General features: G+C 41.8%; 1 protein-coding gene across 1 annotated transcript; it reads right to left on the reverse strand.

Moving 5' to 3' along the window:
- Positions 1–678: 678 nt before the first annotated feature.
- On the reverse strand, positions 679–11,943 carry RBM43 (RNA binding motif protein 43). The gene is given in 7 exon segments (XM_044913288.1): positions 679–1,844; positions 1,846–2,055; positions 3,349–3,437; positions 6,110–6,320; positions 9,235–9,693; positions 9,778–9,852; positions 11,550–11,943. Coding segments are annotated over 5 exon segments (1,056 nt in total). The 5' UTR covers positions 9,238–9,693; positions 9,778–9,852; positions 11,550–11,943; the 3' UTR covers positions 679–1,301.
- Between the last annotated feature and the right edge of the window lie 501 nt (positions 11,944–12,444).

A 12,444-nucleotide genomic window follows, 5' to 3' on the forward strand; every position in this document is an offset into this window, starting at 1 on the left:
TTTCCAGCAAGATATTTTTTAGAGTTCTCTGTATTTCTTACTAGCCAATCCCTCATTATTCTAATCCCCTATTATAATTAACAATTCTTTATATTAAACTCTCCCTATTCAAACTGCCGTGTGCCTTCTCTCTCCTGATTGGACCCAGACTGCGACAAACTCCTAGAAGCAAAATAAAAATGAAGCATCTTTTTAATTTAAAGACATCTTATTGGGTACTTGATATAAACAGCAGCTTGCCATGACAAAAAAAAAAGTTTATTCAATAAACAACGAAATACCGTATTTTAAAAGACGGAAATATTTGGGATTTAGATGGCTAAGAAAAATGAAAGCATAGAGAGTTGTCTTATGTTTCCTTTTAATATAAACAGTTTACATCATCATGATCACATTTATTTACTTTGAGATGAGCAAGATGTATACATTTTATTATCCTAGGATAATATGCCCTAGGCACTTAAAACTATCCCAAAGTTAAATTCAGGGGAGTCATAGACAACCAAATAACTTACAAGTTCTTGTTTTCCCTTCTTCAGCAATGAATTGTCTTTTTTTTTTTTTTTTAAGATTTTATTTATTTATTTGACAGAGAGAGACACAGCGAGAGAGGGAACACAAGCAGGGGGAATGGGAGAGGGAGAAGCACGCTTCCCGCAGAACAGGGAGCCTGATCCGGGGCTCGATCCCAGGACCCTGGGAGCCGAAGGCAGATGCTTAACGACTGAGCCACCCGGGCACCCCAGCAATGAATTTTCAAATCCTTCCGTCATCTTTAAGGAAGCACCCATGATTTTATTCCTTAAATGCTATTACTTTAACCATACAATTATAAAATAAAGGGGGGAATAAAGAAAAAAGACACTATACTTTGTAATTCTTCATAATTCTAACAGAACCAACATTTTCTATAGGTACTTAGGCTAAATAAGCAACAATAAAAATGTCCTATATGGTCCAGCGGCCTCGTACCAATCAGATTTAGTCAAGTAATGATTACCTGCTTCGGAAGTACTTTCAATCAAAGTAGCTTCTCAAGAGAGTTTTGCCAGCATTTTGTAGTCAGATAGGCTGAGTTTAACCGCAGCCCCATTCCTTGCCCACTGGATAACTCCAGACAAAAGTTTTAACCTCTCCAAGTCCTAGGTTCTTCCCCTACAACATGAGGATAGCAATGCCTACACTGAAGGATGGTTGCGAGGATTAAATGAGATCATGTGTGTAAAGCCAGCGTCAGTTACAGCATCGTCACTACTCAGTAAGGAAAAGCAACTGCCATTGTCATTATTACAGCTGAGATCTCATCGCCTGTCTAACCTTATTAATTTCATGACCTCTTTTTTAAACAAGTTTGTGTCAGAAGAAGATCCTATAATGTCAATGTGTGTCTCATAAAAATTTATCAGAACCTGAGGGAACCTCGAACGTAGTTGTTCACATGCCAACTTAATATTTCTTTTATTTCGACTCTCCTTTCCTTTCAAAGTAAGTGTCTCCTTTCTAAGCTCGAAGTGAAGAGCAAGTGAATATTCCTCAAAAAGTGCTTTTACAACCTTTGCATTGTTTGGCTGAGAACATTCTTGAGCATTTTTTATACAAATTGTGGTAATTGCACCATCCACTCTTTCCTCACAGAAAACATGACAGTTTTTCAATGTGCTTTCATAAAATCTGCTCTTTTTGAGGTAAAGGAAAATATCTGTGTTGAGAACAAGCGTTTCTCCTCTCTTGGTGGCCTCGGGTACTGAGGACCCGAGTGACTCCAAAGAGCTACTTCTCTGGAGCTGCCTTCTGGAGTTCTGCCTATTCCATCTTTTCTCCTCACTGATAAAATTCCTGTTTTTTTTCTAAAAGAGAACTTGCTTTTAATAGCAAAGATTCTTTGAGTTTCTGCATAGCCAGAAATGATCCTTGGATGGAGATTCTTCCATTGGGTTCCAAAGGACTGAAGCATAAAGTTGGGTTTTTCCTTTTCAGATCCATTACCAGACTTTCTAGAGGGACTTGACTCCGAAAAACAGAAAGATCGAGAATAGCTTTTACAGAGCTGAAGACCTAAAATTAAACAGAGAGAAATTAAAACAGCACTGGCTAGTGGAGCAGACTACATAAACACATGCTTTTCCTGCCATGTTCTCTGTCTCCACATCAGTTACCCCAAACCAAGCCCCAACTGCCCAGCACAGACTGGTTTCTTGCACCATGGCAGCCCATCAAAGGGTCCCACAACCCCATAAAGACCACAATGTTCAATTTGGGTTCACAGTCCCTCATTGCATATCCCAAAACAGAGAGAGTCAAATATTTTTTAGAGACAGAATGTTATTTGAAACAAAGCCTTAAGCAAAACCCACACATTGTTATGATGTACAGATAACACTCTGTTCTGATTCTTCTCTGTGGACAGGGGTCCCCCTAGAGAGCCCTTCTAGTGAAGTTCATCAGAGGCTGCCCAGAACCCTGACTTTCTTAGTGAATAGTTTTAAACCAATGAATTTTAACTCTTTCCTCTTATTTCTACTTCTCCTGCCTCTTTGAAAGCTTCTTTTTAATGTTCATCTTAATTGGGTTTTTGTCCCCAAATAAGTCTTTAGGTAGATACCTGACATCCTCCATATGAGCATAAAAGCTCCTTGTCACTTTGAAAGCGTCAAGAGGAATACACAGAAACATAAAATAGACCAGGCAATAAGCAAAAAATTTCAAGACACACATTTGGCATTTAACACTGACTCAGGTTAGCAAGTCTGCATTTTCTTTGGTAGGAATCATGAGATGAGAGTGCTTTGTGTCTCCTATGTAGGGAACACACAGAAGAAACAGGATCCAGGGGCGCCTGGGTGGCTCAGTCATTAAGCGTCTGCCTTCGTATCAGGTCATGGTCCCAGGGTCCTGGGATCGAGCCCCGCATCGGGCTCCCTGCTCAGTGGGAAGCCTGCTTCTCCCTCTCCCACTCCCGCTGCTTGTGTTCCCTCTCTCGCTGTATCTCTCTCTGTCAAATAAATAAAATCTTTAAAAAAAAAAAAAAAAGAAACAGGATCCAGGGGGCACCTCGGTGGCTCAGTTGGTTAAACGGCTGCCTTTGGCTCAGGTCATGATCCCAGAGTCCTGGGATTGAGCCCTGAGTCGGGCTCCCACTTTGGGCTCCCTGCTCAGTGGGGAATCTGCTTGTCTCTCTGCCCCTTCCCCTGCTCTTGCTCTCTCTCTCTCACTCTCTCTCTTTCAAATAAATAAATAAAATCAAAAAGGAAGGAAGGAAGGAAGGAAAGAAAGAGAGAAAGAAAGAACGAAAGAAAGAAAGAAAGAAAGTAAAAAACAGGATCCAGGACTGTCAGTGTCACACCTTACCTTTTTACTGAAATGAGAGTCTGTGAACTGAGAGGGTCCAAGCTCTTCTGCCTGACAGTGTTCCTGTTTTCTGTTGACATTCTCTGTACCTAAGTGGAAACACTGCCATCAGAAGTGTTTGTGGGATGACACACTAATAATTACTTTAATTATTAATAATAGAAATCATCAACTCTTGTTATTTCGCACACCTGATTTTTTTCTACATTTTTCCTTTAAATGCAACATTTAGTTTTTCCTTCTACTTTAAAATTCATCTTATGTGTACATATGATCCTAATCATATTTTTTAAAACACACGTGTATACATATATATAATATATATAGTGTGTGTGTATGTATACATATACATATATATATATATGTATAAAACGAAAACCTAAAAGAAAATTCTCCCTTTGTTAATTATGGCCATGAGGAGACCACCTTCTTGAATCCAGGATACCACACTATCCTGGTTTTCCTCAAAATTCACTGTACCCTTTGCTAATTCTCTTTCTCTGAATGTTGGCATGACTCAGGCCTAAGGCCTTGTACCTCTTAGCAAACATACACCCAGCCAAGGGTTGACCTCAACAATCCCACAGCTTTAGATACTACCTCTAGATGCATCACTTGCAAATTCTATCTTTGGCCTTGACTTTCCTTTGTTTTTGGAAATCTCTACTTCATTTTCCAAGTAAACATCTCAATGACTGAAATTCAACTCTTGATAACAATCCCCCCTCCCAAAAGTACTCTTCCTCCAGTGTTCCACATCTTAGAAAATGACAACTAATCTGTCAGCACATCCTGAATGGCCACCAGTTCTCAATCACCAGCCCTGTTAACACCCTAGCCAAAACCAGCAATGATTACGAGCTCCTGCTCTCCACACCGCTGCCAGAGTGATCACCTAAGAGAAGGCAGTCACACTCCGTCAGTCACCTGCTCAAAACCCTCCTTCTCACCCAGAATAAAATCCAGACACCTTGCCTTGACCTATAGGCTGCTTAATATAAACTGGCCCCCAGCTACCCATCTGACCACATCTCCTTTTACTCTCCCCCTTGCTCACTCTGCTCCGGCCCTAGGGCCACCTTGCTATCTTCAAAATGCCCAGCGTGCTACCCTCTCAGAGAAGTTTTCCTAGTCCTTCCCTTGCCCTAGAATGTTCTTCCCCCTTATCTGCACATTCCCTTACCTCAATCAGGTCTCTGCTCAAATGTCACTAAAGAGAATATTTCCCTATCCACTCTATCTAATAAAATAGCCCTCTCCATTACATTCTATCCCTTTATTGTTTTATGTTTTTTCATAGCACTCACATTATATGTTAATATACACAAATAAATATCTAAACATAAATAAATATAAATATATAAATAATTTATAAATATGCAAATTAATAAAACTCCCAATGCAATATATATTCATTTATTTGCTTTTTTATTATCTGTCCTCCTGCACAGATGTGTGCTTCAGGAAAGAAAACATTTTGCCTATTTCACTCACTGCTGTATCCGGAAGGCCTAGAATGGGGCCTGGCAAATAATAAGCACTCATAAATATTTGTGAACAAATGAATGAATGAGCCTTCTCTTTCTCTCTCTGAGTTACCAATTCAACGTTTGAAATATTAACTTCCAAAAACACCTCAATCCCCTGAGAGAAATAATAAGGAGCCCTTCCTGCCATCCCTACCTGAACATCCCCATTGGGAAGGATTTGACTGAATTAGTGGTGACAGATGAAGGCACTCTAATAATCCATAGTCTCTTAGGTCTCTCTCTAAATCCTATCTTCCCTCAGGCAAAGCAAGGTCTTTTCTTCTGCTCCCAATACCATGTGGTATTTTACCTCCAAGATGCTGGCATGGAGACTCATCTTTCTCTGGCAATTTATTTTGCCAGTCACTGAACTGTAGAGAAGGCTGCCCCCCTCCATGAGCCTGAAGGGATGAATTTGTTCTGCAGACCCCACGTCCTCACCTATGTCAGGGGTGGAGGTGAGGAACAGAATGGCTCCATCTGAGCTCAGATCCAAGCCACATTTCTGCAGTCCAACTTTACCAGTGATAAAGCCAATGCTATATTAAAATATCCTTTTGTTGGTTTGAACAGAAAGCAGCAAATGGTATGATTATATTGCTGAAGCCACTTGAAAATTCCCGAAACAGTCATCTTGTTTGTGAGATTATGGATTATTTTTGTGGGGATTTTTTTCTGTATTTTATAAGTTTTCTTTTTTTTTTTTTAAGATTTTATTTATTTATTTATTTATTGGGGTGCCTGGGTGGCTCAGTCGTTAAGCATCTGCCTTCGGCTCAGGTCATGATCCCAGAGGGAACACAAGCAGGGGGGAGCGGGAGAGGGAGAAGCAGCCTTCCCGAGAGCAGGGAGCCAGACGCGGGACTCGATCCCAGCACCCTGGGATCATGACCTGGGCAGAAGGCAGATGCTTAATGACTGACCCACCCAGGCGCCCCACAGGTTTTCTACAATAAAATGTATCACATTTTTTCCCAAGATCTAGACAGATTCCAAATATAAAAGGAAAGAAGTCTTCAAGAATTTGGCAGTTACTACCAACTTTATCATGAACCATTTTCACATATATTCTTGTTAATGCAATATTGTACCACTTTTATATTCAGAATAGAGTAATATTTTCAAAAAGCTACTTTAAACTTTACCAATCCCATGAATCATTTTAATGAAATTCAGTTTTTAATTTCATTGCAGAAGTATTTCTAAGATTACAAAATTTGATTTGGAAATACCTTTTTTTCCTTTGAAGGTCACATTTTCAACTCCCCTGGTTCTTGTTGGATATATCACATTTTCAACAACTCTGCTTTCATTCTTAATATCCTGGAAGTGAGTCTTCACTACTGTGGTCAGTAATTTATCATTAAAAAGGCCAACCGAACGACCAGCAACTGCAGCTGTTCTTTCAGAAGTTTTGGATTCCTTGCCTTTCAAACCTGATGCCTGTAAGAGAAACAGGATGCTTTTTAAATATAAAAATAAGATTCAACTTAATACAGGCACCATCACACACCAGTGGGGGAGAGGCTATTTTATTCAATAAAAGTGCTAGTACAGTTGATTAGATACTTGAAAAAAAAATTAAGGATAGATCCTTGCCTCACATTATATACCACATGAATTTGAGGGTTAAATGTAAAACGTGGGGGCGCCTGGGTGGCTCAGTTGGTTAAGCGACTGCCTTCGGCTCAGGTCATGATCCCGGAGTCCCTGGATCGAGTCCCGCATCGGGCTCCCTGCTCAGCAGGGAGTCTGCTTCTCCCTCTGACCCTTCCCCTCTCATGCTCTCTCTCTCTCTCTCATTCTCACTCTCAAAATAAATAAATAAAATCTTTAAAAAAAAATTAAAAATAAAAAATAAAAAAATGTAAAACGTGAACTCTTAATTTTTTTATAAATGGAAAGCACTGGCTAATATTTGTCTGATTTTAGAAAGGCCTAAAAGTAATGGCAGTCACAAAGGAAGAGATCAGAGATATAAAATTTTAAAAATTTAAATTTAAAAACAAATCAAGCTAACCGCAAAATATGGGAGTTTGGAGATGGGTGTATGTTTTGTTGATTGTAGAGTCCCAAAGTACATAAGCCAATAAGAAACATATCCCCTACTTTTTTTGGTCAGAATTAGAAAAAAGACACCATAAGAAATATAAAACCCTGGCAATAATACTGGGGCTGCAATGGAGTAAATCCTACCCTCCTGCACCTATTTGAGATGGAATTCAGCTACTGAGACCATATGCTATTGCAGACCCTGCCACCATACTGAGCACAAAGTACTAACTACAAGTAGATCCTTCCCTGAGCTCACTCTCTTGAACTTCTTCTATTATCCAGGTAAGGGGCTTCTATTTCAATGTTTTGATTTGTTCCCCAGCCCATTTAGGGAAGTGGACTCATAAGCTGCTCCCAGTGCTTACATAGGTAGTCCAACCTGATTATACCAAAGCTCAGACTTAATCTATCCTAAATTACCCTCAGGGAGGACAGGATATCTCATGAGCCTGAGTAAGGGTTAACAGATCACAAAGATGTTTTGGGCTCTCAGCTCAGAGGACTCTGTACTCAGAATAGGACTTCACTGGGGACAAGCAAGCTACTTTTGACCTCCCAGGTCAAGAAAACAGTCTCGGTACACAACACCCTGTTCATCCCAACGGCACCTTAAAATGAAAGTATAAGAATAAAAAAGGTTGAGGTCAAATTTTAATTAATGGTCAACTTTAATTAAAAATGCAAAAGAAGAGTTCACAACAACAGGGGATGAAAATGGCTCATGTTGAGACATACAAAACAAACGGAGAAAAAAAGAAAAAATATATTAAAAAATAATAATAAAACAAAGGGAGTGTCTCCTGAAAACGAAACTCATTATAATCTATTGAGTATTTGTTACAGAAGATACTTTTAATGGAGGAAAACAGAGTTTCTTAAAATATTCACAACTAGACTGTGTAGGAAACAGTAAAAATATATGCGTTCCTCCATCCTAGTCCCAAATAGTATGATGTAATAATCCCAAAATAGTTCCTCCTAGCAGAGGAAAAGAAATGACAAGAGATTTTTCAGATTTTTCAGGAATTCTACTTCACAGACTTGTCTCTATACAACACTGGCTATAATAGCCCACACCAATCCCAATGGTTACGTGGCTAGTCACTGAGCTTCCTTGTTGCCTTTCGTCAACCTCAGAAAAACTTCCAATCAATTTAAATTCAGAAAATGTTACTGCACCTCTGCCCTCATCAATTCTAATGCCATATTTCTTTATTCAAGTGTCTGCATTTAATTTATCTTTGAAATCAAAGGAATTCTCCCTGATGACTACTAATCTCTTCTATCCAGCATTAAGAAAAAGAGATGTCTCAGAAATAACCCCTTCAAGTGTTACCACAGAGATACAGGATTTTGAAACAAGAGCAGCATTTTGGCCAAGAGTTATTATAATAGGTGAAAGCATTTTCCCAGTATCAATAATATATTTTAAGACACTTTCGACCATAGTGTCAGAAAGCAAAAAGCTATAAAGAAAAACTGTGAGTTTGTAAGTAAGGCACTAGAGAGAAATAATTAGATTCATTCCCTGTGTTCGTGTATATTTCTTTTTTAAAAATTTAGTTGTTTATTTTAATTGACGTTGCCTTTACTGCTGCCAATAAACAAAATCGTACTGGAACGTCACGACTGCTTTGGCATTTCCGGGACCCTAGCACTTAAAGACACTGCTTTCAAGCGCTTGATGGAAAGAACACGGAAGGCTAAATCTTGAACTTGCTAACCAGCACAGATGGTGAAAACACAGAGCGCTTTGTGCCTGGAGAAAGAACTAAGGTCACAAGAGAATTCCCACTAATGCAGACAAGACATGAGGATGCCTTCACAACTCGAATCCTTGGCTCGAATTCTTCTTGCTGGCGCTTTTCAAAAGGAAACAGTGGCCTCGGTTTCTGGGTAATTCTCTCCGCTCTTGTTCCCCAAGAAGTGGGAGGCGACAGTTAAGCCCAAACAGCCTGTGAAGGGACTCCTCGACGAGACAGCTTTGTCCCCGACCATGAGATGCCGGGTGCGGGAGGTGGCAAGGCGTTCCCTGGAGTTGAGCCTCTCTCACACGGCCTGCTAGGAATTGCAGGCGCGGCGCAGCACCGCCCCAGGAGCAGGTGCCAGAGAAGTGAGGCCCAGGTCTGCCCGCGGGTCTTTCTCCGCGGCAGGTGGCTCTCCGCCAGCGCCGGGCTCCTCCGCGCGCCGCCCGGGACAGCTCCGCGCCCCCCGCCCGCCCCGCTCCGCGCCCTTCTGGGGGACCGTGGTAACCCGGCGGGAACGACCCTGCCCCGCAAAATCCAAAACGAAAGCAACTTGCCATGGCGGAGGAGAGACGCGCCTTCGGCTGCCGGCAGGGCCCAAATCTAGCACGGCGCGGGCCACGAGGCGGGGCCCGGCAGGCAGGTTTTGCTTTCAGTTTTTGGCGGCCGCCAGCTTGGAGACAATGCGAGGAAAGGACGGCCCCTCCACCCCATCCTGCTGCTCTGCGCCTCTTGGCCTCGGGGCGGAAGCTCCGACCTGGGCCGGCTGCTGCCTCGGTAGTTTCACAACTTCTGCGACCGCGCTGGAGGGGGGCCAGCAGGAATCCCCGGCAGTAATCCCGGGACTCTCCGGGGGCTGTGTCTGTCCCGTGCTCAGTTCTTTCTGCGCCCTCAGCTCCCCAGTCGTGGGACTTCTCACCACACCACACCTGTTTCTCCTCTTCCTCACCTGCCTGCCCAGGGCCAGTCGCGCGGTGGCCAGGTGCACCGGGCACGGGTTGAAAAGCGCAGGGTCCCTGTCAACAGAGAGCTCACCATCTTGTCCACGGTGTTCAGACTCCAGAGTCTGGCACCCAGGGGGACACAGGTCATCTACCTACATGGCTTCGAAGTCAAAGAGAGCATGAAGAAGAAAGGCAAATGGCTGGCAAACATGAAGAAGCTTGGCTCCACTCCTAAGTAAAGAAATACAAATTGAAGTCATAATGAGATCCCTTTTTGCCACGATTAGGTTGGTAAAAATTAAAAAGTGTAGTAATAGCCAGTGTTAGCCAGAGTGTGAGGAAGCATCTGTGTTGCTACAAGCCTAGATAGGTGCAAACACTTCTAAGGATTTTGACCACTTTCAAAAATGCAAACTGAAAAAGAAGTGTGAAAATGCATAGACTTGGCAGTTCCACTTTCAGAACTCAAGTATAACTTAGAGTGCACAAGTGGACTTGTAACTTATAGTGCATAAGTGGAACGAAGATACGGTACACTAATTCCAACTGTGCATTGCTTTAATATGTGTAATTTATTTAAGTTTTTTCACTCAGTCCATGAATAGAGCCACTTATTATATGGCTGATGGCACATCTATAAGGCCTAAGACTATGACGATTTTAAATCGGGATGAGGTAAATCTACATGTAATTCCCCAACTCAGACTTTTCTTCAGATTCCTATATCTAAATGTCTGCTTGTATGTGTAATAAGTGTGTGAAATTTAACAAGACCAAGCAAAACTCTCCTTCCACCCTTTCTTCCCTCTCAGTAAATAATAACACTACCCACCCAGGAGCCCAAGCTCATGACTCACGTGTCTTCTGTGATTCCTCTTTTCCTTAGCTCTGTTAGTACATCCCATAAACACACACTCTCTCCAACCCCACCTTCGCCAGCCAGATCGTCCACACCCAGCCTTATTCCCCTTCAATTCATTCTGGATACCACATACTGAACAATTCTTATTTAATGTAGATCAGATTTGTTCCCTGTTTAAACACTTTGTTGTTTTTAGGGGCTCCTGCGTGGCTCAGTCGTTAAGCGTCTGCCTTCCGCTCAGGTCATGATCCCAGGGTCCTGGGATTGAGCCCCGCATCGGGCTCCCTGCTCCTCAGGAAGCCTGCTTCTCCCTCTCCCACTCCCTCTGCTTGTGTTCCCTCTCTCGCTCGCTGTGTCTCTCTCTGTCAAATAAATAAATAAAATCTTTTAAAAAAAAAAAAAAAATAAACACTTTGTTGTTTTTAATACTGTACATTTGTTTTTGGGTTTTTTAATTTATTTTTTACTTTAAGTTCCATTGCACTTTAAATAAAATTCACATTTCTCACCAGGAAACCAAAATGGCCTTGATCTGCTTTCTCTAGCTAGACCCCCATAAACTTTCCTCACTCCCTCTTTTCTGACCACACAACAAGCCATCTAACTCGTGTCTTTTCTTCCCTTGGTTGTTGTTTGGGGGGGGGGTTGTTTGTTTTAATTTATTTGACAGAGAGAGAGAGCGCGCACAAGCAAGGGGGAGCGGCAGGCAGAGGGAGAAGCAGGCTGAGCTGAGCAAGGGGTCCAATGCGGGACTCGATCCCATAACCCGAGCCGAAGACAGACGCTTAACCCACTGAGCCACCCAGGCGCCCCTTACCCTTGGTTCTTTGTCCAGGTCTGGATAGCTCCTCCCTGATCTTCACTTAAGGACTGGAGTCTTAGCTCAAATGACCCCTCTTCAGAGAGACTGCTTCTGATTACCCCGTCTGAATTTGTCCCCCCAAGTTGTTACCCTATCACCCTGTTATTCTGCTCAATAGTATCACCCCTTTCTAAAAATATCTTCATATATTTATTTTTTTTCTCACTTGTTTCCCCCCACATGGTAGACATTAGTACTGCTCACCAATGTCGCTTGATCTTCTCAATTCAGGCACTGGACAGATTGCCCTTCCTCAGCCTTTGATTTAGGCAAGGCCATATCATTCATTCAGCCAATGAAAGTGAAGAGAACTGACATGTCTCGTGTTTGGTGAAGGTAGTTCATTGGCAGCACAAGAGTCTCCAGTGCTCTCCTCTTGGCCTTGGTGCTCATGGAAGAATGCATTGAAGGAAATGTGCACTGCTGAGCTAATACGCAGAACACATTTGCACTAGACAGTTGCCTGGACCCATAACAAAATATATGGGAATGAAAAATAAAGCTCTGATGTTTTAAGCCACTGAATTTTCTTCAGCAATATCACCTAGCATACTAGAATAAAAGAACACCATGAAAATATTTGCAAATTACACATCTAATAAAAGATTTGTATCTACATTATACAAAGAACTATTATAACACAAAAATAAGAAGACAATCCAACTTAAAAATGGACAAAAAATCGAATAAACATTTTTCAAAGAAGACACATGAACGGATAATATGCTCATGAAAATATACTCAGCATCATTAGTCATTAAAGAGATGCAAATTAAAACCACAATGACATACCACTCCACACTGAATAAAATGGCTATAATCAAAAAGATAATAACATGTTGTCAAGAACGTGGAGAAAGGAGAACTCTCATACATTGCTGATGGGAAAGTAAAATGTTACAGCCATCTTTTCTTTTTTTTTTTTTAAAGATTTTATTTATTTATTTGAGAGAGAGAGAATGAGAGACAGAGAGCATGAGAGGGAAGAGGGCATGAGAGGGAAGAGGGAGAAGCAGACCCCCCGCTGAGCAGGGAGCCCGATGTGGGACTCGATCCCGGGACTCCAGGATCATGACCTGAGCCGAAGGCAGTCGCTCAA

The sequence above is a fragment of the Neomonachus schauinslandi genome, chromosome 3 (genome assembly GCF_002201575.2).
Source record: "Neomonachus schauinslandi chromosome 3, ASM220157v2, whole genome shotgun sequence".
NCBI lineage: Eukaryota > Metazoa > Chordata > Mammalia > Carnivora > Phocidae > Neomonachus > Neomonachus schauinslandi.